This window comes from Mugil cephalus, chromosome 8 (genome assembly GCF_022458985.1).
Source record: "Mugil cephalus isolate CIBA_MC_2020 chromosome 8, CIBA_Mcephalus_1.1, whole genome shotgun sequence".
In the NCBI taxonomy this organism is placed as follows: Eukaryota; Metazoa; Chordata; class Actinopteri; order Mugiliformes; family Mugilidae; genus Mugil; species Mugil cephalus.
In genome coordinates, this window is record NC_061777.1 from 20,293,800 (window position 1) to 20,321,361 (window position 27,562).

General features: G+C 42.7%; 1 protein-coding gene across 6 annotated transcripts; it reads right to left on the minus strand.

Moving 5' to 3' along the window:
- Positions 1 to 1,164: 1,164 nt before the first annotated feature.
- fgfr1a (fibroblast growth factor receptor 1a) lies at positions 1,165 to 27,562 on the minus strand. 6 transcript variants are annotated; one of them, XM_047591550.1, is made up of 19 exons: positions 27,271 to 27,562; positions 26,932 to 27,012; positions 23,170 to 23,350; positions 16,253 to 16,495; positions 15,613 to 15,702; positions 14,746 to 14,918; positions 12,837 to 12,960; positions 9,368 to 9,558; positions 8,972 to 9,122; positions 6,091 to 6,287; positions 5,514 to 5,659; positions 5,085 to 5,206; positions 4,616 to 4,726; positions 3,772 to 3,962; positions 3,551 to 3,673; positions 3,398 to 3,468; positions 3,153 to 3,290; positions 2,588 to 2,693; positions 1,165 to 2,499 (listed from the first exon to the last, which is right to left on the minus strand). In XM_047591550.1, the coding sequence occupies exons 3-19, from the start codon at positions 23,321 to 23,323 to the stop codon at positions 2,323 to 2,325; spliced, it is 2,508 nt and encodes an 835-aa protein (XP_047447506.1). In that variant the 5' UTR covers positions 23,324 to 23,350; positions 26,932 to 27,012; positions 27,271 to 27,562; the 3' UTR covers positions 1,165 to 2,322. The 6 variants fall into 6 exon arrangements, with proteins under 6 accessions (XP_047447506.1, XP_047447507.1, XP_047447510.1 ...); XM_047591551.1 differs by lacking the exon at positions 26,932 to 27,012; XM_047591554.1 differs by lacking the exon at positions 8,972 to 9,122 and adding an exon at positions 8,049 to 8,193 and having other exon boundaries at positions 6,097 to 6,287; positions 26,932 to 27,562.

Sequence of the window (27,562 nt, forward strand, 5' to 3'; positions counted from 1 at the left end):
CATCAGATGGTAATTTCTCTGAGGAGACAAAACAGGACATAGCAGTCCCTTCTTCTTTCATCTGAGCGATTAGAAACCATTTAATTATATACCGTTCATTCCCCAGTCATAACAGCCAAGAGCCGACACCTTCCCCTGTGTGCCCTCATCAGAGTAAAATATAGACACACGCTGATTGAGTTCATAAATCACAGCTATCAGATGAGAACCAATAATTTAACTGTTGCTCTACCGGAGGATGGCTGATGAACTCTGTTCTCCCAAACTCTTCCTGTGCCATCTGTCAGAAGTGATGATACCCTCCACCTAATGGCACCTCTGCTCCTCACTCGGCACCATTAGCAGGTTATAAAGCAAGGCCTCATCCGTCCTTTCTATCCTCGAATATAGCTCTTCATCGTCACCTCAACCACAGCACACAGATGAGTTTTTATTACTCCCCCGTTTCCCGGAGTGAATGCCATTTTTACTAAAAACAATCGCATTTGTTTCCATCCTGAAGGAAATCCGATGGAAACCATCGACACCAAGACGGATGCCGCGTTCTTCAAGACCACGACACGCTCTGTTGAGTGTATCGCACTGTGGTTTTAACTTACGAATCCCGGCAGCTTCTGTAAACTTGTGTAACTGGCAGCGTTAACGTTAACATGGCTCTGCCGTCCATTAGCAAATAAACAGCTCTTGCCCTTTCTGTAACACAGTACGCGCTGAAGGCTAACTGCATTGACCTGAGCTGTAAGAGCTGGCTTTTAAAAAGGGCCGAGCGAGTCGCGCTGTGTGGCCGATAGTACCCTGTTGCGTGGAGACTGCAATCCAGGTGATGCATCAGCCAATGGCAGGAAGCCAGAGTCAGACACAGGCATCAAGGTTGGCGCGGCTGATGGATGGAAGTGTAGCACCAGCACTTGCCAAGCCATTCACACGGCCATAAATTACATGTTTACTGCCGGCTGTGGCTCTCTACGCTCGCCTGCGTTTCGTCTGATGTCAGCAGCGCATTATCATATCTAATCAGACCCCAGCAACCCACGTTAAATGGGTGTGGGATTGAAGTGGCCATCTTTCCATCTCTGTAAACATAATTTACATCACAAACATGGAAATCGTCATATTTATAGACAGGTTTATGGAGTAGAGTTCAAATTCTGAAAGCTCCTCTAGTTTGTTTATTATTAACATTTTTATTTAATGTAATTCTTTTTATGATGACATACGTGTTCTGCAACCCTTCATCAGAAGTTATATGGCAGCAAATGTAACTCCTGTTAAAGCATTTACAGTAGAAGATCAGTTCATCACATGGAAGGCATGCACAGTGGAAGTGCATGATGTTGACTGAAGCAGATAGCTCTGGATTTTAACAAGCACGGCGTACAACCAGGGATATTTACAGTTGTGACCATCCTTGAAATTCAATGAACAACCTTGAATGAGACAATAAAAGTTTGCACACACATCCAGCACACACATACACACACATACATACATACACACACACATACATACAGAGACAGCCGTGCACAGACACACAAACATTTTCATAAATCTATTTTTTTTTCTGCTGGAGAGAAAACCCCAAACACTGAGTTACACTGTATTGCAAAGTTGTATCATGAAAAGCATTTACAGTTAAAAAAATATAAAACCCGATATATATATTTTTCCACAGACGATTATGTAGTAAATTTAAGGGGAATTGAGGCTGTGGTACAGCAATAAAAACTGGCCATGTCATGTCAAAGTACCCTCATATAACAACTGCCCCTAAGGACTATATTCAAAAATGGATCAAAACAAAATAAATCAATTATGGTAATAAAAATAAGAGTACAGTGTAAATATATATTCATATTTATAATTTTCTAACTGTATTTACAAGGAGATGGTGAGTGATGCAGCAGATCATGGTGCTGCATGTCTCTTGGGTTTGGTCTGCTCTTCTTCAGTACTGATGAAACGACCATGGAGGAAGGAACAAAATGAAAGCTACAAAAAAAAAAAAATGGACACAGTCCTACTCAGTCCTTTCCATTCTTCTGATCCGACCATGGGGGGATGGACTGCTTTTTTCTGAAACTGTGACAAACAGCCACTCCTGTTAATACGAAGTGCCCCAATAAACAACGTCACCACCAAGAACCGGGAAACGGCTGTAATCTTCAGTCCATAGGATCCAACAAGTTCTACCAAGTGTCTCAAAGCTCCTTTCTCACCGAGCACCAGTGTTTTTAGCTTCATGTCTGGGAATGTAGGGGGAGAAGTCCAACCCCATGAGGCAGGGAGCGGAGGAAATGTCAATGTCTGAATGAAGATGAGGTATCAGCGTTTCTTAATGGCTGCCCCATTGGAGTGGGGAGGAAACTTTGGCAGGCAGGGCTCCTCCGCTCCAGCATCGTGGGAGAAAACCGAGTCCTCACCGGAGGAGCACGTGGAGCTGCGGGTGTCCGGGTAGCTGGGGGAGTATTGGTCCAGAGGCACAGAGAGCTCTAAATATTCCTGCAGGCACACAACAAGAGGACGAAAATCAGCATTTCACTCAAACCAGACAAAGGTGTTGCTCCTCTGCTCTGAAGAGACGACTGACCTGGTTGGATGTCATGGCCAGACAGCGGTCTAGGTCTTCAACCAGCTGTTTGAAAGTGGGTCTCTGAGAAGGCACTGCATGCCAGCAGTCCCTCATCATCATGTACCTGAAGACATCAGAGATGGGATTCACAGTGAGGTGGTGAGTTTTATTTCTGTCATAAATTATTGTGAGGACTGTTAAAAACCAAACTTCAGGCTGTAGAGGTGATTGTATAAAGCAAAAACAAAGGTGAACCGTATGTTCCAGCTGCACATGACTCAACCTTTGATTGGTCATCGCAACATGTGTCAAGGAACACTATTGTGTTGCCAAGCACCTGATTATTTTTTTTTGGGAGGGGGGGATATTAAAGCGTGACACAAATGATTAAGCATTAATCATCAGGTTTTGCATATTATTTCATAAAAAGTAGAAAACCTTAAAATAAATTACCATAAATTTATCAATATTAGACTGTATAATATTATCCCCATTAATCTCATTTCATCACATATGGCGATGTTGGAAAAGAGTGTTAAAGAACATGCAGAACACTATTGATTTTGTGTGCGTAGTTCCTTACAGCTCATGAGTGCAGGTCGAGGGCTTGTCCATGCGGTGACCTTCTTTCAGCAGCTTGAACAGCTCTTCAACTGGGACGCCGGGGTATGGAGAGCCTCCCAGGGTGAAGATCTCCCAGAGCAGCACTCCGAACGACCAGCTGCAGACAGAAACGGGCGGGAACGTCTAGATTTTCTGCACGACTAAATGTTTTCCTCACATTCCAACCGGACCAAATTGGCAAAAGCAACGGCACGTGATACTCACACATCACTTTGGTGTGTGTATATCCGGTCAAACAGAGCCTCTGGAGCCATCCACTTGACTGGTAAACGGCCCTGTGGGGAACGGTAGGCACGTTAGACACAAATCTAACTCTAATCTCACTCTAACGTTAAAACAAATGATGAGAATACTCACGTTGGTAGTCTTCTTATAATAATCAATGTGGTGGATGTCTCTTGCCAAGCCAAAATCAGCTATTTTCATGACGTTGTCCTCCGTTACCAAAACATTACGAGCAGCTAGATCTCTGTGGATGCACTACACAGATAAAAACAGACATTACTTGAATTGAACCAGTACAACTGAATCCATTATAATATTTACTAATTTGTAAAATAAAAGCTGGCTGTAGTTACCTTTTTGGAGGCCAAATACTCCATGCCTCGGGCCACTTGGTAAGCACAGGACACCAGGTCTTTGATGGACATGTTCTCCACGGGAACCTGGTCTGGGTTGTAGCAGTATTCCATGCCTGGCGGGCGCCGAGCTCGCAAGTACTCCCGCAAGTTGCCCTTGGATGCATATTCAACAATCACGTATAGAGGACCTAGAAAGGATTGAAAGGAAAGTAAGAACGATTTAATTGCGATATATGTGACCTGCAAACCTGAAATTGAGGCATTGAGATTACACTACAGAATAAAATGAAAACAACACTGAGACATAATGACACCAAAACAAAATGCATGCATCTGCAGCAGTGCTGTCACAAAAGTAAAGGACACAACAAAAGCAACCAGATTAGAGTGTGTAGGACTGATTATTTTCGGATTCTAGGTTTATTTGCATGTAAATAACAATTTGCACTTAATGGCACAAGTATTTTGTGTAACTTAATTTTCATTTATCTTTTGATTTCACAGTCAAAACAGCCGTGAAATAATCCATGTGCTCTGAGTTGCCATGTGATGACAACAGAGCCATGTGCACAGTATGATTATTTGGGATGTAGTTTATTTTTCTTGTCAGGTGTGATTCTAGGGAAATGACAGCAGCTGCGGTCAATTCAAACTGCGAGCTCGGAAGCCAGCGTCAGAATCGTTTATGCACGCTTTTCTACACATCTCACAAAGGTTCACCGTAACACTGTTGACTTAGGGACAACAGTGTGTGTGCGCGTGTGCGTGTGTGTGTCTGCGTGTGTGTGCGTGCGTGCGTGTTGGTCTTTGCAGAGTGGGGCTCCTGTCTGTCTGGTCTTACCATCCTGTGTACAGGCTCCCAGCAGATTAATGATGTTCTTGTGCTTCCCAATGATCTTCATCATCTCCATCTCTGAAATCAGATCCGACAGGTCTTTCTCTGTGGCATCAGCTGGAAGGGAAATGAAACATGTTAAGGTAATTAGTCCATGTTCGTTCTGCTGGTGAAAAGGCCAAGAGGGCCTGACAATTATCACCTAACTAAATATATACACCAACAGTGCAGCTCTTAAGGAGTTGGCTGAGATTTGTACAATGATCCCTGAGGAAAAGCACTTAAAGTACAAGACAATAAATGCTACTCTCCCTGCATCTTCACTCCTCTGCGCAGTTTAATGAACACAGTTTTATATGGGATGTCAGGGGTCCTCATAAATTTTTACTCTTCTCTCCCATTTGTGCAATGGCTGGGGTCCAATGGCAGATGTCTCTTAAAATCTGTTCACACAGTATACCAATTCTTTACTTACATTTCAACATTTTAACAGCAACCTTGGTGACGCGGTTTGGCTTCTCTTTGTCTAGACCCAGTGCTTCTCCCATCACCACCTGACCGAAGCAGCCTTCACCCAGTGGCTTCCCAAGGACAAGCCTGTTGGGGTGAAAAGACACATGAGGCACATGAGACGGTTAACAATTACTCTGTGTGTGTGGTGTGTAATAAAGTTACATTTTAATCTTACAAAGTTAAATTAACTGCAATATTAGACTCACTAAATGTTACGTATTAAACATAACAGCCCTTTACTAAATCAATGGTCCAGTACAGTTGAAGAGCACCTCGCCATAAGCTTGACTTTCAGAGCCGACTCTTCTCCCAACACATTGACTGTTTCATTGAGTAACATCAAGCCTCTAAGCTGTTATTGCCTTGTGTGAAATTTTAGTCCAAAACACACCTTTCTCTGGTAAGTTCCCAGCGGGGATCTTGGGGCAGTTCATACTCAGACACCCCAGACAACATTGGAGAGCCACTGGAAGAGAGGCGGGAGGGACGGACCAGCATCACTCCAGAATGGATGGAGGAGCTCGAGTCCACAGACACCTGAGGTAAGAAACACTGACATTACTTTTCTCATAGTGGAACAGACACCGATGAATAGAGTTAATTAAGCCAAAAGTACCCCAAAGGAAAAGAAACCTAGAGGAGGGTTGCAGCAGCTCGTATAGTGAACCATATAAAGTCCTGTGGTGTGGTTTTGGCACGGTGCACCGTAAAAGCACTTTTTGAATTTTCATACTTACCTATTGCACAAGACTTCAAGGATCTATAATGAACCTGAAAGCTCTATGAATTTAGTGTCATGGTAACATTAACAGAAAACTACTATGAATGTACAGATGAGTAAAATTATTCATATTCATTGACTTCATTTGAATTTATGAAAGAAAGAAATAAGAAATGTCAGAAAAAAATTTAAAGAAGAAAAGAAATGTGAAAAGGTATAAATTTTTCCAAACCCCCTATCTACTTTCTGTTACCTGTCTGCGCAGAGGGATGCTTTTGGCCAGCTTGTGGACGGCCAGCTGGCTGTTGAAGTCACTCTTCTTCGAGGAGGTGCGAATCTTGACGATAATTACGATGACAATCATGACAGCGATGAAAAAGAAGCCCACGCAGTAGATGACAACCTCTAAGTAGGTGTGGCTGGCTGGAGGGTAGTGTGTGACAGCTAGATTGGGACGGGGAGCGGGGTGACAGGGGGCAGGGAGGGGTAGGGTCAGCTGTCATGAATTAACAGGGAGCGCATACCCAAGTACATCAAAACACATGCATTCCTTCCAAGTACTCAGCAACACAACTAACACAAACGGCCCACCCACACACACAGGCACACACTGTCTAAAAGCCAGAGCCTTTGACGCCAGTGCATACGGTACACAAATTCCACAACAGGGGGGTTTCACTTCAGTGATCGTGCGCTCTTGAATTTCTGTCAAATCTAACACTTGATAGTTGGGATAACCCACATAGTTTAGTTGACTGTAGCAGTGTACGCAAAGGATCTGACTTTTACACAGAACAACCATATTTCACAGTGTTTCAGCAATGAAAATTATTTTTACATTAGCTATGAAATAGTTGAATGCACTTTTTATTTCTATTCTGTCAAAAACAGCGAGTGAGCTTAATATAGTAGATTAAGGAATTGGCTTTATCAATACAGTATCCAAGTTGTGTGTTGGTGCTGGTAAAACATTATTCTTTTTCTTTTAGTGTTTTTTTTTAAGAAAAGAAAAAACATTTGTGTGCTAATTTGCAAAAAAAAAAGTTTCAACACTTTTAAACAAATGCCCCAATTCAGATCTTGTTTTTATCCTCCCAGTCAGAGAAAACACCACTGTTTATTCATACCAGTAGTAGGGGTGTAATGGATTCCACATTTAATGAATAAAATGGTTTGAACATTCTTTGGTTTGGGATGCAGCTTTGTGCATAGGCACTAGATCTCAGAGATATTTTTTTCATATCTTAGTTAATCTATGGATTCAAATCACGTTAAGCTTTTAACAGTTGATTGTAACAACTTTTTGTTCTCAAAATGTTGATCAGATGTATGATATGATATTGCCGCCTCTTAAAACTTCCTAAATTAGATGTACATTTCAGAAAGTGTGTATCAAAACTTTGGCTCATTACTGCTGATGACTACGTTTTGTCTGCTTCTGCTAATGGGAGAATATCGTACACAAATAGCTTGAGCTGGAAGCCCTCCGTGTTGAACAATGCATCCCAAACCAAGGGTGCCATACCAACTGAAGAATCATTACATCCTGAACCAACACCAGCAACACAAGTGAGCTACACTTGTGTGAAGAGGCTGACTGACAAGCATCTTGATAATTGGACAAATAACCATTCCAATCCTCAGGAATGAGACGTATCCACTACAGAGAGCCAATTATCAAAGCCAGCCGCTGTGCTCACAGCAGGAAATGACATCAGCAATACATGTCATTTGTAGCGCTTGTCAAAGAAAATCAGCTTAACACCAAATCAAATGCAAACACCAATTAGAGAGCAGAATGGAGGAGACAGATCAAAGTGAAATCTGATCAGAGTTGCCAAACAACCCTTCTATAACTGGAGGGTTCTACCTGGCTGAGCCCATTAAATACACTTCTGTGTATATACTTGGTTTTCAAAACACGACCGGCCCTGGACTGTCTCGGGCTGTTTGGCATTTGTCGATTTCATTTAGGAAACAGCAGAGCATGGCTCTTACCCTCTCATCTGGAGAGTTAAGATGAGCAGAAGCCATGCTGAGCACAGAGAGGGGTTCGAGTTTTAGTACTTGTGCCCTGGCTTCCGCTCCCATTTTTACCAGAACTAGAGTCAGACGAGACCCTTATCTGATAAATGTAGAGGTGGACAGCCAGGCTTGGAAAAGGGAAGCAATGGAAATATAGGAGAGAGACAGAACCACTGATACCTTCAAAAACGGTCAACCATGCAGAGTGATGAGAGAACCCGATAGAATTGCCCGCCAAGCAGGTATACTCCCCAGCGTCATCAAAAGACACATTTCTCAGTTGAAGGACTTCCATTTCCTTGTCCGTGGTGTTAACGCCAGCGGTCTAGAAAATAACAAAGGAAGCAGACCCAACAAGAGGCCCAAGAGGGAAAGGGGAACATGAGTAAAGGATTCTGAAAGAGAAAGAGGATGGAGGAGCGTTTTCCTCCTCATTACAACACCGTCTGCCCAAAAAGTAACACCGAGAGCCCTTGCAGAGGACTCTGTCAGGAAGAGTCCTCCAGTATCTGTTAGTGGAAAAGATGGTTAGGTTATGTCTGCACTGCTGAACCCCATATTGGGTCACACCGTCACCACATCAAATACCTTGGTCTCATCTCCACATGCAAGAGATGGGCATGGAAATCTCCACAGCAGAACAGGACACACTCAGTCTCACACTCACACCAACTATGTGAAGATCAGACAAACAACAGGAGGTCTGTGAAACAAAGGTAAGCAGAGGATGACAGCTGGAAATAAAGGGGAAAGAGTCTGTGAGCCGTGCACACAGGACTTTGAAGGGCAAGGGAGTGAGAGTAATAGAAGATGGCAAGAGAAGCCCTTATTAGGAGGGCACAGAACAGGCATGGGGCAGGAATGAGAATGGTCCAACATAAACCTGAGACTAAACACTTTCAACTGTTCTGCTGGGAATTTTCCATAGCGTCATTTACAGTCAATAGCACTGAGGAGAGAAGGGAGGGAGTAATGGAGGGAGAAAAGGAGGGAGGGAGGAGAGAAACAGCTGAGGTTGTCTCGAGTTATACAGCTCTAGTTTTTCCAGGTGGTCCTAGAAGCACGTCCACCGTGTCGCCCCTGAACTGCTGCGTGGTGGTTACCTGTGGGCTCATATCTGGTGACAGTCAGCCAGGCCGACTGATTAGCCTCTCCTATATAATTGGACACTTTACAAATATACTCTCCGCTCTCCTCCTCAGTCACATTGTAGAGGGTCAGCACCTGAGCATCCGAGCTATTGACCCCAGAATGCTGGAAATAAAAACAAGTCATATGCAGCAGAGAAATAAAAAATACGGTTGGCATGGGTTATTTCAGAGTTAAAACAACAACAACAAGCATAACATTTTTTTCCAGAGACATTATCTTTAAAAAATAAATATATAAACGTTTTGGAGAATACAAACGACTCCACAATAAAATCTGTTTTTCATTAGGATTACATAAGCATTTAAGCTATTACATCAACATGTGTAGAGTTGGTTGTTAGCTCATACCTTGAGGACACGGACATATGGTAACCCATCAGGACCAACACGGCTCCCATTGACCTCGATATGCTTCAGCCACTGAATATGAGGCTGTGGGTCACTGAACACCTTGCACTCAAACTCCACGTCACTGCCTACCACTGCGGTGCGATTAGCTGGCAGGCCGGCCTGCAGGATTGGCCTGTGAGGAGAGCGTTCTGCAACACAACCAAACAACACACAAATGTTAGCTTTAACGTTTGATGAGCAGTCAAGCAAATGTGCAATAATTCAAAAGTGTTCACGGCTGACTGATGTTCAAACAATAGCCGAATAAAACTTGTGGCACATTGAGGCTTTGTAAATGGAAATGACCCGGGTTGATGGTAAACAAGGTCACATGCATTATTAGAGCCAACACCATTTCAGGCTACAATTTCTAAGTTACAACCTTTAATGGAGAATTAAAAATATATTTGTGAAGCAATATGATGCCTCAATTTGCCCCCTTGGGGACAAATTGAACCTGAAAAGAGCTGGTCAAGCTGAGTCAAACTCCCCCCTTATGGGGGATTTCAACGCTCACGTGGGCAACGACAGCGTGACCTGGAAGGGCGTGATTGGGAGGAACGGCCTGCCTGATCTGAACCCGAGCGGTGTTCAGTTACTGGACTTTTGTGCAAGTCGTAGTTTGTCCATAACTAACAGCATGTTTGAACATAAGGTTGCTCATCGGTGCTTTTGGCACCATGACGGCCTAGGTCGTAGGTCGATGATCGACTTTGTAATCGTATCATTCGACCTGTAACCGTATGTTCTGGACACTCGGGTGAAGAGAGGAGCAGAGCTGTCAACTGATCACCACCTGGTGGTGAGTTGGATCAGATGGCAGGGGAAGACGCCACGCAGACCTGGTATGCCCAAACGAATAGTGAGGGTCTGCTGGGAACGCCTGGCGGAAGAACCTGTCAAGATGTACTTTAACTCCCACCTCTGACAGAGCTTCAACCATGTCCTGGGGGTGGTGGGGGACATTGAGTTCGAATGGGCCATGTTCCGCTCCGCCATTGTCGAGGCAGCTGTTGTGAGTGGCGGCTGCAAGGTCGCTGGTGCTGGTCATGGTGGTAACCCCCGAACCTGCTGGTGGACACCAGAGGTGAAGGCTGAAGAAGGAGGGCTACAGGGCATGGTTGGTCTGTGGGTCTCCGGAAGCAGCTGACCGGTACCGGATGGCTAAATGGTCTGCAGCCAGGGCAGTCACTGAGGCAAAAACTCAGGCGTGGGAGGAGTTCGATGAGGTCATGGAAGAAGACTATCGATCGGCTCCAAAGACGTTCTGGCAAACCGCCCGGTGTCTCAGGGGCAGAAGACAGCAACTTGCCCACACCATTTTCTGTAGGGGCGGGGAGCTGCTGATGTCCAAAGGACCAAAGTATCGCAAGTTCGGTCCGTGTAGCCGGCTGTAAGTCGGACTTGCTCCCAGTGAGGGTTGGTGATCAGAGGATCTCGTCACTGCTTTTTGCGGATGATGTGGTCCTCTTAACTTCATTGAACTGCGACCTCCTCTTGCTGGGGTGGTTCGCAGCCGAGTGTGAAGCGGCTGGGGTGAAGATCAGCACCTCCAAGTCTGAGGCCACGGTTCTCAGTCGGAAAAGGGTGGATTGCTCACTCCACGTCGGCGAGGAAGTCCTGCCTCATGTGTAAGGAGTTCAAATACCTCAGGATCTTGTTCACGAGTGAGGGTAGAATGGAGCGGGAGATCGACAGACGGATCCGAGCAGCGTCTGCAGTGTTGCGGGCACTTAACCGGTCTGTCGTGGTGAAGAGAGAGCTAAGAAGAAAGGCGAAGCTCTCAATTTACCGGTCGATCTATGTGCCAACCCTCACCTATGGTCACCAACTTTGAATGATGACCGAAAGAACAAGATCGCAAATACAAGCGGCTAAAATGAGTTTCCTCCATAGAGTGGCAGCCTTAGAGACAGGTAAGGAGCTCAGACACTTGGGAGGAGCTCAGAGTAGAACCGCTGCTCCTCCACGTCGAGAGGAGTCAGTTGAGGTGGATCGGGCATCTGGTGATGCACCCCCGGACGCCTCCCTTTAGAGGTGTTCCGGGCACGTCCTACCGGTATGAGGCCTTGGGGTCGCCCCAGGACACGATGGAGGGATTAGATCTCCCGTCTGGCCTGGGAGCGCCTGGGGATTCCTCCGGAGGAGCTGGTGGAAGTGACCGGAGAGAGGGCCGTCTGGACCTCCCTCCTAAAGCTGCTGCCCCCACGACCCAGACCCATATAGGTGGACGAAGACGAAACAAGATCAATGGATGGTGGAGAAGGGATCCACTTGGTGTGTTCAGGGATGGACAGCATCTCCTCATCAAAAACTAACCTAAAAACTTGACCAATGAGTTGTGAACTGAGACAACCTTTATTTTGTTATTTTGGGTTTATTACATATACTTATTAATATATGTATTTAGTGTTTGCAGGTTTATGTGTTTATGCATATGTGTATTTTAGCCATTTTTATTATTTTTTTGAAAATGCTACATCTGTCACACATGTTCTTAGCAGCTCACAATTGGTGATTTCACAGTAGTTATGCCCCTCTCAACTATGACAAACAAATTTTGAACACAAATTAATGTCATAACTTGTGTTTGAGGTTATTTTTCTTTATTCATTTGGATAGTTTGATCCTTGATTGATGTAGTTATGTGGCTTTCCTAACCTGACAAATTTAGAGGATTTGTGTTTTTTATTTATGTTATTTATGTTAACAGAGCAACAAGCAAACATGTTTTTTTCTATGCAAATATATATGTAATATTTGTAATTTGCATAAGTAATAAATTCAGAGTTATTTAACATTAAGGAGTAGTTAAATTTATTTTACACTACATTTGGTTACATTTAGTTACATTTATAAGTTACATCTGACCCTTTGAGGGCAGCCATTATGCTGATGTGGCCCTCAGTGAAAATGAGTTTGACACCTCTGCAATAGACAGAGTTATGCGTCTCACCTGGTGCTGTTTCTGTGTAATCAAATGTTTTTGATTTTCAATGTGGAAGACCAATAACTCTCTAAAGTTAACTTACAAACCGAGAATCCACTGGGGACTTAGAAAGCATTTGTGACAGTGTGTCCACCCCGAGGAGGAAGTGGAACTCTGATTTATAAGACCAGTGGCGTAAGAGCAAGTCAGAGGGCAGGCCCTTGAGGAGTAATCACTTCTATCCTGTACATGTATCCATCACTCATGCCACGAGTAAACAGGCTCAATTTATGACAAAAATACCCAGTAGGCTGTTGTCCCAATGCCTTTGGGATACAGATCACATTTGATTGCTTAACATATACCCACTATATACTGATTTGAAATATTCTGTGAAGGTGATTCACCATGATACTAGAGGCTCATCAATATTCAACAGGTGATTAAACCACCAGAAGAATTCTTGTTACCAGTAAGATGATGACAGTAAACTCTTACCGACTACATCAAGCTGGTAGGTGTGGTTAATGCTGCCATACTGGTTTTCCACCACACAGGTATAGTTTCCCTTGTCAGAGGGTACTACCGATTCCATGATGATGGTCCACATATGGTCACGGACCTAAAAAGAGGGCAAAAAAATTAAGAGTGGCACACATATATATCATTCATGGTATATATCATATCAAATGCTACCTAAACCAAGTCTATTTACAGTGAAAGACACAGAAACACCATCGATGTGCATAGTCTACCCAATGGCTATGGATTTCCTTACTGACACATAATGCTTAAAATGTCACTTGAAAGACGTTGTGACATTCATAAATCAACTTTTCTTTATCATAATATACTCGTTCTATAACAGTACACAACTTAACAGTAGATCTTTGTTCTACCTTAAAAAGACCACATGAAAGTGGGTACATGTTTTTCTATACATACATCTGCTCCAATCCGTCTTATTAGCACCAACTGAGGTTTGCCTCTTTTTTTCCGAGACATGTTATAATTTTTCTTCCATAAATCTGCCAAGACCGGCAGTGTGTGATTAGCCAACAAACCTCTAAGGCTATGGCAACATCAAACATCCATATACACAGACTGAGCCATACAGTTCCCCTCATTTAGCTAAAAACGTGATGAGGGATTCCAGCTGCCTGCTGCCAGATGTGTTGTGCTTGGTTTCATATACATGTGGTCTACATTATTCTCTGCCTCCTGCACGTCTCCATGCAGACGATACGAACAATAGAAGCCCAGCCATAAAAGCATGAGTGTGGGAGGGATGGGAGACGTCCCCGGCCGCTGATGCGGACCTTTGCACCTTGACTGAAAAAACAGCAGCCAGATGGTTAAGTGTGCGTCCTGGCTGCGTGGTGGGGGGAGTTTAGGAGGGACGAGGGCAACAGGCAGCTGAGAGGAAACTCCTAAATGTGTCCCAGCTGGGGAGGGAGATTGGCTGGGGAAGCAGCACCAGACAAGGCTGGACAACTCCACACCTTGATAGGAAGAGCAGATGTAGGGAAGATCTGTTTCTTGGGGCTGTTTCTTAGTCTCTGAACATGAACATACATCCCACACCTGTGGGGCAACTGTCAATGAATGGAGCTATTCACAGGAAATTCATTATTAAAGTATATACAGCACTATTTCTACATAATAATCTCACCATATATTGGTTGATAAGATTGTGGATTAATACAATACCAATAGCATTTCAAACATCCTAGTGCCCAGCAGGAAATAAACGGTTTAATTATGATAATCTCTAAGGAGTGTTGATGCCTTTTACAGTAAAGTGGGATATAACAGATCCGGTTTACACCCATCACCTGCCGCACCTCTGTTAAGTAAATCTGGAGACTACAGTTAACGGTCTTATCAGCCATTTACAATCTCAAAGCTCTGTCACCTGTTAACGTCACATTTGAGCACAGCCTGTCTGGAAAGGGGAAGATGCTGACAAAAAGAGTAATCACACCATATATCATAGATACGGCAGGTATCATGGTAAATTTACTGCTGCATGGATGGTATTACAGAGAGGATGACGCACCGATACCTAGAATGAGGACAGCCAATGATATCCTTCATCCAAATGGATGGCTAGGATAGCCCACCTGGAGGTATTAATGTGGCACAACGTTCCTTTTTGTGGCATAAGGTTTCATGTTGTATTGTTACTCAGGTCAAATGTGAAACTTGGCTCTTGTTTTTTTTTTTTTTTTTTTACTTGCAGAAAGCGTTTCTTACTCTGGGGGAGGGGGTGCTTATCTAACACAGAGATGAGATCACTCACATATCTCCACACATGGTGAGTAAGTTTGTAGTAATAAATTCTAAAGGATTGTGTAGTATCAATAACAAGCAGCTGACAGGTCTAGAAATTATTTTTAGTATTAACCTTGAAGCCTCCAATGCGATGGTCTCTCTTGAACTCCTTCCCATTCTTGTACCATTTCAGAGTTGGCATTGGGTTGCCACTGGCCTGGCATCGAAACTTCACAGTCTTACTGGCCGGGACAGCATGAAGCTTTTTCTCCATTTTTTCTGGATGAGCCCATTGCGGGGCCTTAGCTGAAAGAATTGCAAAGACAAAAGTTAGATGAAAAATACAGCTATAATTATGAGTTTAATATAGATATAAAAACATCTATATTTTATAAAACTACACCCTCAATCTCTTTCACAGAAAACATTACATAATCATGTTCAGCCCAAGATAAAAGACTTGAAAATTACAGTCGCAGGGTTTGGCAGTGGTAGATGAATGAGAACCTTTAGTTTCTTTTACTAAAACCACTTCTTTTTTAGTGGCTGTGGGTTCACAATTGCCACAGTTATGTAAAGCCTACCGTGTAAAATTAATTTCAGTACACATGCTAGTACTCTGACTCCTACAACACAGTCAGGCTGACACATGCTAGCCACACTTGGTGGCAGCTGTATTTCTTCTGAGCAGAGAGGACAGTAGTAGTTGAGAGGCTTAACTGCTCGATACACAAATTGCAAGACATCCGAGCTTAACCGCGAGTAGTCACCTCAGGGGCATTCCTCGTGTAAAAGCTGCCGCTGAGGTGGTAAACCCGTCTGATTCAGAGTGAAATCATTCACCCACACGTGACCCACACACACGGCATGTCCATAATTGAATTATGAAGCTCTCGAATCTCTGACCAGTAGTACTCACAGCCCCGTGACTCGCGTGAGTCAGAAATGACCATACGTTAAAAGTAGCATGGTAGTAATGTGAAGGGATCTGTACACTTACTCAGCAGTTTCTGACTGCCTGAGAGTTTAGCTTCCTCTGATGAAGATTCTTCATCTTCATCGTCATCCTCAGATGAGGCCAAGGTATCAACTAGGGAAGAGAATATAATTATGAGGACACACTTCTATTACAAGTATTTTGTCAGTGATAAAATATTTTACGGGATGTGCGGAAAAGATGAGGCACACTTTAAGCCAAATCTCAACATTTCAGTGTCTTTTCTTCTCAATCTATGTGGGCAGCATTTGAGAATGTATGTATACAGATAATGCTCAGTACGGACATAACATGGATATGCTAATTAATTAATGCACACCAGACATAAAACAACCTCTATACTTGTTACTCTGTACAAGTGTCTAAAGAGTTTTTTTAAATTATTAGATGTCGATAACTGGAATAAATAAATAAATGTAACGGTTTGTTGGTGCTGTGCATTGTAAACTGTTATTTTCATAAAAGTCATTGTGAACCTAAGTTCTTTATAAACAAACACAAATAATTTTGACAGTAATAGCTGCTTTACTGTTAGGCAACAAAATGTGCAACAGAAAAAACTAATTACAAGACATACAGAGCACTACTGCGTCTCCCTGGAAGAATAAGCTGAGCATACAAATGCTCCATCTACGATATTTACCTGTGACATTGAAGTAGTCACTGTGGTTGCCAAAAGTGGTGCACGCGTACAGCCCAGAGTCCGTTAGCTCCACCGCCTCAATCTCCAGTTTGCCGCTGCGAATCCGCGTGTGTTCTCCATCCACAACAAGCACATGGTCTTTGGTCCAGTTGACAGTGTGGATGGAGTCCTTGGGTGAGCAACTCAGAGCCAGAGGGTCCCCAAGATAGACGGTAAACAGCTCTGCTTGCGTTTCCACCGAGACTACAAAGCAAACAGAACATGGTTCTACTTGAAAGCTCTCCATTTGTGAATTTGGGTACTGACAAACACATCAAGACAAATCCGTGAACACAAAATGGAAACTACATATAAACCAAGACATTCATAAAAGGTGGACCATCTCAGACTGATACTGATTGATGGGGTACCATTTTAGGAGTGGTCTTATACAAGCCTGCTTTATCTAAACAGTAAACACACCAAAAAGGGTTTTCAAACACAAAGCACGGTCCAAAAGTAAGAAAAGTCCTTCCTTGGTTTCCTCCTGTAACACCGTCTGCCCAACCTCTCCCCCAAATGAAATCGCATCCCAAATTACTCAAGGCCCCATTGCCAGGCAGGCAAGGAGCTACTTGGGGAAGGAAGGTGAAATTCAATTAGAGGAATGAAGAGAGGGGAGGTGTTACGAAAGAAAGACACCTGAGCCCCCCGTTCTAAATGACTGCATAGTACGCAAGGGGAGGGAGTAACCCAATTATGCTGACACGTTGTCCATCACAGTGGTGTTGTTTGTCTAGTTAAAGGTAAAGATCACTTGCCAACTTGCTTGGTGTTTGCTTTAGGATCACACATTCTAGTCAATAGGTGCACATGATACACAGTTCAGATAAAACGAAACAGCAGGCGGATATTGTGGACACAATATTAATTAACAATTTCTGCTCATTTTAATTTTTTCTCAGAAACAGTGAATCAGATCACACAATTCACTGTTGTTGACATGTTTGGAAATGACACTCAAATTAAACCAATTAACTAAAAATTAACTGTGGAAAAAAGTATGTAGGCCGATTTATCAACTGAATCACTAGTTGGCATAATACTGTTGTTTCTTTCCAGGTAGCATCTACAAAGTCCCTGGCAGCAGCAGCGCTATGATATAAAATCTTTTTACTTGTCCTCCTTTACCATTTCATATATTGCCCATTCGTCTTTATAATAAAAATCGATTTAGATAATCAAATACCACGGCAGTAAACAATCCTAAAAGCACACCGTGTTCTCACAAACGCACTTCCTCCTGATCGCTACAGGAAGCACATCTACATAGAAAACCCTCAGGACAACATCAGCAAACCTGACTAATCCCTCCCACCATCACAACAAAGGACTCTGAACAATAAAGGGGAAGAGGGAGCAGAGAGAGCAAGCCAGTGAGCATGTGCACAGGAGCGAGCAAGAGAGGGCCTGCAGTGGCAGGTTCTAGTGTGCCAGTTGCTATGGTGACCCCACTTGGGCCTAGTAAAGGTATTTCCTGGATCACATATGTCTGACAGGCCCTTAATCCCAGCAGGAAAGGGGGCCAGGGGGTAGGATCAACTTTCTACTCAAAAACAAACCCAAAGGGGGGATGCAGAGGAGCCACTTAGGCCAGATCTACATTAAAAAAGGTCCAAATTTAAAGATGTGGGTTTCATGTAAGAACCATGTGCATTTACATCAGCTTTCCAGGCCACCTCTGACTGCACTGACACGTCCGAACATGAAACAGACATTTCACTTTTTATTTGTCTGGCTTTTAGTTGGCAGTCAACATAGCTGCATCGTAGCCAACATCTGTTAAGAAATCGGACCGGGACCAGCTGACCAAATCATTATTTCATGGTTGGAAGTCAGTCTGATGAAACCAACACAAATGCCTGTTAATGACCGACAACAACTATGCAGTATCATCAACCATGCTGACATTATCTGATGCCCCACAAAGGCCGTCTGTCGCAGGGACTGTCTGTGACAGTCTCTGAATCACATAAGTCTGTTTTTGTTGTCAGACAACGGAGGAAAGTTATTTACTTCCAACTCATGTTGATCAGCAGTTATTCCGTAACAAACTTTGAAACCATCTGAAATTCCACACTCACAACACTTGTGGCGATATTTAGGTCTGGAGTCGCTCCGTTTGGAATTCTTTATGCACAGCAAGGACGTACCGGGCCAACAAAACCGTTTGGGAAGGCTTTATGTGGATGTTGACAGAAGAGTAACAGCAACATATGCATACATGTCATATTGGTGTGCTCCATATGTACTCGGAAGTCGGAATTTCCGAGTCGGAATTTTCAACTGGAACGCCACCCGAAGTTAGATTTCCTACTCGGAAAGTCAGAGAATCCTCACTACGCTCGACTTAAGTTACCAAGATGACGGCCCCATGTGTAAACAGTAATTAAAAACTCCTGTGATATTCCGTTTATTAGCACTTTTGATCAGCGTTCGTTGTACTAAATCGGTTGTACAGACACTACTTTTCAACATACATACGTTGAAATACCGTTATGACAAGCCAATGTCACTATAGCAATACCTAAAAACAATAACACCACACTGATAAACACCATTGTGGCAAACTGTGATTAATGGTGTATTTTTTCCTGCAATTAACACTATTTTTACAAATATCTGCCTTGTGTGGTGTTGTAGTTTTCATCACTGCAAATCATTCTGGTAAAAAACTCATGGGTTGGTTCAAGTTACCTCTTCAATTTACAATTTATGTGTAATATAATAATAATTGTGGTTAATATCAATTTAAAAAAAAAATTTAAAAAATTTGCACTGAAAAAAATGTAAATATTGAAGTTATATTTGGAGATGGCAAGCAATTTTGTGGATGTGCCATCTTATTGTCTGACTTCTGTAACTCCAACGCTGATAACTGGAGTGTAACGTCATTTCCAGCTTTGACCTCCAAGGTAAATGGAACGCGGCCTCTGAGTGCTGCCGAGTTGACTTTTACAACAAAATGGCTGCCAACGGAGAAAGGAGAGATTCTCTCCCTTAAAAGGACAGTTAACAGTGATTAAGGCATTTGTCAAGCAAGATATGTCACATAATCAGTTGCGGTGATTTGTTGGAGGGTTATGAATGAAATCCAAACGTTGTGTTATAGTGGCCATTATATTCTTGATTATGACAGAATCTGATATGCTATGGCTATTGCTATGGAAACACTGAGGTAAAATGCGTTTTAAAATTTCGCTGGCTTAATGGGCATGTTCAGCAAAAGACTAAAACTATCCAACCCAGACGTAGCCTTAAACACAAGGCAGCGGTTATGTGTTGGGGCCGTCCAGTATGTTTCTGTCCCTGCCCTCTAAATGGAGATGCCACTGATAAGACTGTGTAACATCCCAGCTGTTAATCTTACTGCAGACATCATAAAACACCCATAAAAGCTGTAAACTTTGCTTGTTTCTTTATTCCTGACACAGTCAAATGGAACATTTGTGCTTCTGTGAAGACCTTTGTAAAACTGGAATAACGCAACACAGTGCCGTCACACCAACAACTTTCTGGCTAACCCAGTGTATAAATGTCATGGTAACAGCATGTATGTTTTCTTACAGCGCATCTTTCGCTATAAATTTCTTTTTGGAGGGTATGCGTCAAGTTTTCATCCGTCCTTTGAGGATGTTTCGTCTCAGTTAATCTCACTTCTACTGTGATTGGATTAAAAAGGATTAATGACCAGAGTTTCAGAAAGCAATCCACCTGGAACGGCCTCACGTGGGTTCTTTCAACCATCTGTGAAAACTGACTGACATCATTTAAAATCAGGCTAATTAAACAAACCTTGAAAGGGATTTTTGGTGAAGAAGATCTCAGTGAGAGCTTGTAAAAGTCCATAAATCCAAGACCAACTAAAAGGAAGAGTTGGCGCCAGTCTATGGAACTTTCTCTTGCTACAACATAGGAAGTAATATGCAGCGTGAATGACTTCTGGGATTTCCTGCTCTCACTGGAGTGATGGTTGAATGCAGGAAGGTCCAGCTAGGCTGAAGCGCTGCCATAGCCATTCGTCTGTGTGCCACTGCAAAGTTCCCTGTGCTGGTCTGACCACACCACAGTGAATGGGTGGGTGCTGTGCAGAAAGGACTGATAAGAGACAAAAGGCAACACCGGCAGGAAGCAAAAGAATAGGACAATGCCCATTAGCAAGCCCCCAAAAATTCGCAGAGTGAGTGTCCCTCCTTAAAGCACTCCAGTGGAGGACCTTTTCATTCTTAAATGAGTCGCTGACAATCAGCATGGATTAACACGTGGGAGCTACATGGGCTACTGTGCACTGCAAAGTTGCTCCAGTGTCATTCAAATTAGTTCAGTGACATTTAGCTTTACATTATGTCTTTAATGAACAAACACAGTAAAATTAAGACCTCTTAAAAGAATAAACCTATGCTGTTTGGATTACCGTCTTTTTTTCTACTGTAGATTGGGAATGGTTGGTTGCTAAATAGATGGATGATCCATTTTAGTCAAACACACGCATCACTTGGTTTCCTTCCTGACTTAAGGTCAGACTAGGTGAAACTGGACAGTTTTTCCTGTTTCTATTCATTGTTTATCAAAGGTGATCAGAAGGTAACATAAGTAAAATGCTGAATTATTGTTTTTTTCTGTCTGTCAGTGTTTTAAAAACTTCTTCAGTTGTTTTTCATTTGTGAAGATGAGTAAGCGTAATTTAGAAATCACTATTCAAATTATAGTCAAAGGATTTTTTAAATGCTGAATCCTATTTGCCAGTATCTTGCCAGTAGAGAAGTAAGACAACAATTTGGCTGTGAATTCCCCCTGTTCATTTATGTGCCTGTAAAACTGAATGCAAATCAGAGTGATTGTTACTAATCTGTATTCAGGCTTACATTGTTCACGTGAAGCTAAAATTAGTAATGAATGTAGGTTAGCATTTTTCTAGTCATTCAATCATCTGACAAGATTGTCATAACATATGCAAATGAAAACTGCTATATTGTGAATGTGGCTCTATAAAGAGGATCAGACAGAAAAGAAACCACGAGGAAAATGAACAGAGGCGCAATGGTCATTTTTCACAGTGCAGCCCTTTATGCATGACAACCATGAAATAATAACTTTGTCAGGTCTGTTTTAACAATTGTTAACTGAAAACAAATAAAAATAAATGGAGATTTAACCTTTTTGGTGGTGATCAGGTTTTACACTGTGGGCAGATGACTTTACAAAAGTCCTGAAAAGACTAATACAAATGCAAAACGCGTTCACATAAAAACAGCAGTTTACTGTAGAGTCAACATAGTTACGCTCCTCTGGGACTCCACTTCTGCCTAAAAAGAGTCTCACTCAAGCCTGGGACAGCTTGAGATTTTAAGAGCTCTACAGTGAAAGGTCAATGTCCCTTCAAGTGTGACTGACAGCACAGAATCGAGTCAGAAAGAACCGATTTACAGAGACGAACATAAATATCTTACTGATATTTCCCTTGGTTAAATCATTTTAACACAAGGGTTTCCCCCAAGTCATTTGTTAAAGGCTATCCATCTGGCCCCTGGAGTCATTCAATGAACTAAATTTGTTCAGGCAATACTCTTTTCTTATGTGAGCAACACACAACAAAAAAAAAAGCTCAAGACAAACAATGAAGCGTGCATAAAAACAAGAACATTTCCATCTAACTATTTTGTTTCTCTACCCAAAACAAAAGGAATGCAACCAAATGCCTCCGCTGTGATTGTTCGTCGACAGCTGAAGCCATCCGTCACCCAGCGGGGAAGCGGGGGGAAAGTGAAGCATTCCCAAGCAAAAGCCGGCGGGGGAGCAGGAGAAAAAGCACAGAGTTGCATAGATAGTACCTGGCCATTTGGTGATCAAGAACTGGGTGGAGTGTGAAATGCATCAGACTTCCCCCGCCCTGGCAGAATTTTACGGCTCACCTTAGAAGATAAACATTATCCTTGGGAAGCCTATCCTTGAGGATAAGGAAGGATTTAAAGTAGGATCTTCTTTTCTTTTTCAAAAACAGGCTAATTTATAGTTCCCTGGCAGTTAACTCCTCTCAAAGTGACAACAAATACCTTTTCATTAAAAGGAGGAGAGAAGCAGGGACTGCTAGGTAGTGGAGTTGCCCTTGGGCTACAGATGGGAGTCATTTACTCCTCCCTGTCCCACTGCTGGCTTAAACACAGCCGCACCAAGTTTATTTAGGGCTCAAAGCCCAAGAGAGACCCTCTTGCTTAATTACTTCAATTATAATGCTGAGCTTTATCATATTCTTTCGCTGCTCTCCACTTCCGACTGCAGAGTGTAAACATCCAAACCCATCTACCCACAAGTCCAGGCAGCTATTACACTGTTGGACTGGATCCAAGAAACACATTTTTAAGGATTTGATTTCAGTGCCTCTTCCCCCTTTTCAGAACTGAACTTGTGTAAGAGCCAGACTGGGCTAAATTCTTTCCAGAAAGTCCCATGGCAATAGTATTCAGTTCAAAATTAAAATAAAATCATTAGACTAGAAATTTAGATAGACAATTTAAATACACAGAGAAGAATACACGTTTAATTAGTCGTGGTAAATCTAAAGGTGGTACAGATTGTCAGAACCCCAGTTGCTCAACACAGTAAAGTTGCCTCAAAATCAATGGGGGTGGTGGGGGAGTATTGACGCTACAAAGGACAGACTTCACCCAAGTCTGGAGTGTGTTAGGATTACATTCCTGTACAAAGAACAAAGCTTTGCTTATCAATGGGCTGTTTCTCAAGGCAGGAGTCAAGATAAGTCAGACTTAAAAAGTTTATAGGTTCAAACAGTTACATGATATTTAATAATATTGCAACAGGAACTGGAAAATAAAAGAGCGTACGCGTGAGGTCTGAGTAGCTTCATCAAAGCATCTTACCTTCATCGGTGACCGCAGGCCGGCACTGGGTCCTCAAAACTTGGGCGAATAAAGCCAGAAACAGAAGTATACTTGGCCTCATCAGCATCCTGCTGAGGGAGCTACAACTGTTGGCTTTTCTGCGACTCGAACTCCATTCAGATCTTTGGGGCATCAGCAGCGGGTCATTCACAGTGCACAGCTAAAAACAAACAAGAAATAATAAAAGCAAATGAATGCAAGTTCATGTCAACAAGCCTCACCCTTTCATAGGTCTGTTATGAGCTGAAACAAATAAGCTACAATCAATTCAGCACACAAGTTTCTCAGACAGAAACGTCCACTTTGTCCGTGGAGAGGAAACAAATAGTAAAAATAAACTCTCTGTAATCATGTGAATTTTTACCAGTGACAATCTATATTGTTGTTGAGCAGGAAATTCCTTAAACCCCTCCAAAAGAAGAGAATATTCTGTATCTACAAGGTTCAAGGCAGGTACTTTAGCATTTAGGCCTGCTTGTACTAACCACTGATAAGAAACTGTAGCGCACCAGGCTCGCTCTGATAACTCCAACAAACAAACAGTGGATATGTCTTACTCAGTTCTAAGGAATGAAATGTTTTGTTTTCAATACTTCAAAGTAAGTATTGAGGTCCGAACTCACACGGACCGTCACCATACTACGAAAAAGTCACGCGTTATATACAGTACCCACCCAAATGAGCAGTCAGCGACCCTCACGGTCACATCTGCTTGAATCATCACCTCTGCAACATCTGGCCATGAAGATTAACACTTGCCCATAACCCCCTTTGCCTCCTTGAAGAATTTGTTAAAGACAAAAAAAGTCCAGCCTGTTACATGACACCCTTGTAGAGAGACTGCCCAGCCATCATTTCCACAGTGAGAGATCTATCACCTAACAGTTGGTTTTGGTTGCCAGACCCAAACCGATCCCCCCGTGCCTCCATTTGCTCCCATGAGTTGTCGAGTAGTGTTAAGTCAACCTTGAGAGGTGTCATCAATTACAAACTTCAAAAACCAACAGCTTCATTTAAAATTTAAACATAATGAAATTCAATTATGGAAAACAAAGAGGCCACATCTGGGTGGAAGAACCCCCCAGCTCGGTGTGCGTTTTCACATTTAGCCCCGTACAGATGCAGCTGTGGTTTCCTTTAAGGCGTAATCGCTTGTATGAGTGTTCCTCGCTGAAACGGTCATTGTGTTCCCCTCAAAAACCAATTCAATTTCACTTTCCAAGAATGGTCCAGTGTTCCAGCAGCTGAGCTAGGTCAGGGGGGTCCAAGGGGATAAAGAAGCTTGGTCATCTCTGCTCTGTAAGCTATGAGTCAGTGTTTGGGAGCGCTCCAAGAAAGGGCTTCTGCTGCCAGACAGAAGGACCCGCAAAGAGCCACCGACACAAATTCCCCGGGCCCTCATCACTCCGACAATCGTTAACTTTTGAGTGGGGAGGAAGTAACCTCTTCAAAGTATTTGTCATACTAAGGAGCTAAACATACGGTGAGTCTTACTATCGACATCCAGAGCATTCGGAGCATGGGAGCAGTTCTGAATTGGGGCCGACACACAAGCAGGTTATAGTCTCTAATTTATCAAAAGTTTTAGCTTGTTATTCAAAAGAAAAACACAAAGCTGGTGTATCTTTTCCTCAGAATATAAACCAAACTAAACATAAATTATATGTGTATTATTTATACTAAATTAGATATATTGTGTGGTATGTTATCAGTAATATGACAAAAACCTCAAAATGCAGTGTAATTCAGTCATTTCAATCTAAATCTAAGTCAGAGTTGGGCATTTAACTGAACAAAACACTTTCAAGCTAAGTGCTTTTTAAATCCTCTAATCATAGCAGACAAATGTTGTTCGTAGTAATTCCACTAGGGCCTAAATGAAAAACCCGGGAGCCCTCAAATGCCCCTGTAATGATGCCATCTAGCAGTTAAAAAGTTTCCATTGGGTGAGGATGATAAAAATGCTTTTTGGTCATATCCAACTTCATTCGACTTGTGCGGAAACTAAAAGCAAGGTATACACGGTCTGGCAGTGGAAAAATCCACCTGAAACAGCAAAAATTAATAACAATCTTGTACACAAGCTGCTCGCCAAATAATTATTTTAGCTAGAAAACTCAAGTTGGAATTTCAAAAAATCCCACCTGTTTCCTGTGTTGTTAAGAAATGAAAGCACTTCCCTGAAAAGCAGCCAAATTAAAAGGGGTTCAACTAAACAGATTAGAACACACAAGACACATTTAGCTTCTCTCATTATACAAAGACAAAGGTTACAGGCCTGACCCATAACATGGCCTGGACCATAATTACTGTTCGCTGCCATCCATGCATAAAATTCCTCAGCTCCCCAATTTCTGCAGCCCCCCCTCCAGTTCAGACCGCACTTCCAGCCAGCAACAGGCCAGTCTGCAGACGGCTGCAGGTCAGTGGACATTAGAGCATCAGACCATTTCCCTGAGGCTACTGTTTTCACAAAAACAAGACACTTTTGTTGTTTTTGCTCCTCTGCAGCCACACAATCTGATTCAGCGGTTCACCACCAGCGTGCCACGACAGTAGATCAGGTGTCACGAGCTTACGCTCCAATGTAAAGACAATTAATGTCAAGCCATCTGACACTGCGCCATTTGGTTTGACACCTAAACCCGAAGTGCTTTCCAGTAGAGGAGTTCACGTTCTCGCCTCATGCAATTAAGACACAAAAATGTCGGGAGATGCTACCAAGAAGTCCAAGACTTAAAAACAAGGAGAGACCTGCACAGAGTCTAATTAAATCCTGAAATTTGCACTCTGACAAATCCCACACTACATTTCTCGATGGATATGGTTACAGTAAAATACAAATGCACAAGTTAAGAGACAATAATTCTGCGGGGAGAGCAGCCTGGTAAATTAAAGGGTAGAACTACTCCTCGCTTCCCATTATGTGGTTCAGGAAAAAATTCTTTTTTTTCTCTCCTCCTGGTGAACTCCCTGTGGACATACTGCTTTTCTAAACCATCCATCTTCTCCCTGTCCCTTTATAACATAACATTTAGAGCTTTACATAACATCAGGCTGGCCCCTCCAGACCCAGTCTTCGTGACAGATGAAGTAATGACGGCCGTCCGCCGAGAATGTTTAAAGATGCAGCACAGGAACATTTCAGGAAAAGTAAAATGTCCCATGATGAGGAAAGAAAGACGTAAACTTCACAGAAACTTGTGACTGTGACACAAATGGGACAGGGCTGCAGACACAGAGATGCAGCGTAACTGATAAAAAACAAATAACAATACAGAAGATCAGAAATCTCTCACGGAGCCATGGGGCTAAATTGATCAGATTAAAATGCATCATGTGCAGTTTAAACCATTTGACTTCTAGGTTTTTTATCCTTGAAGTGGGAACTATTTACTCAATAGCTGTTATCTAATCTGAGTAAAGGCGCCTGCTGGGCAAATCAAAGCAGATTTAAAGCAGGACTCCGGGCTAGATTTGGTCTCCTGTGCCTCAACGTTACTGTTTGTGGGCATTTTACTTTCAAGCACGGAGGAGGGGTGAGGTGGTTACCACGCACGAAGCCTACTCCGATGTCTCCAAAACAGTTTTTACTAAAAAAAAAAAAAAAAACCCCAGGGTCTCTCTACGAGGTCAAATCACTACAATGGCAAACGTCAGCGAACACTTTAAAACATGTAAACAAGACAGTAAAACGGAGACAGAGTCAAAGAGTGGAGGGATAAAAAACGAGGAGCTCACCTTAGTGGCGGGGAGCTGCGAAACAGCCAGAGTTGGTCCGATAAGGAAGACTCCTAAAAGACGAGCCTGGACGCAGGAAAACTTCCCCGAGAGAAAAAAATAAAAAAATAAAACGTATATCCAAACTTCAAATGTGTCCGAAGCTCTTTTACTCCGAGCTACCAGCGGCTAGCTAACAGGTCTGCGCATATTTTCTTGTCTTTTCTTTTTAACCAAACTTGTGCGACAGTCCGAAAACCGCAACTAATCAACGGAGAACTGGGGAAAAAACTAAGTGGCAGTAAAATTGTTAATTGTTTTATTTCTATTCGGGTTTGCGACGAGTTTCTTTTCTCTTACCTAGCTAAACAGGTCGGACACTACGTGAGTGCAGCCTGTACGGTGGTTTTTGTTGGTCCCTTTATCCCAAAAACGTTCCGCCGGAGATGAAATTTCGTCCGTTCACTTCCAAAGAAAAATGGGCAGAAAAGTTGTTCAACTCACTCTAACAAAATATCCGAAAACGGAACGTCGCTCAGTCTTATATTTTCTTTAAAGAAAGTAGCACTTATGTCAGTCCTAGAAAGTATTTAGACCAGTCCTGGCGGAGAAACAACGAGAGTCCGAGCAGCTCCAAACCTCCCCCCTTAAA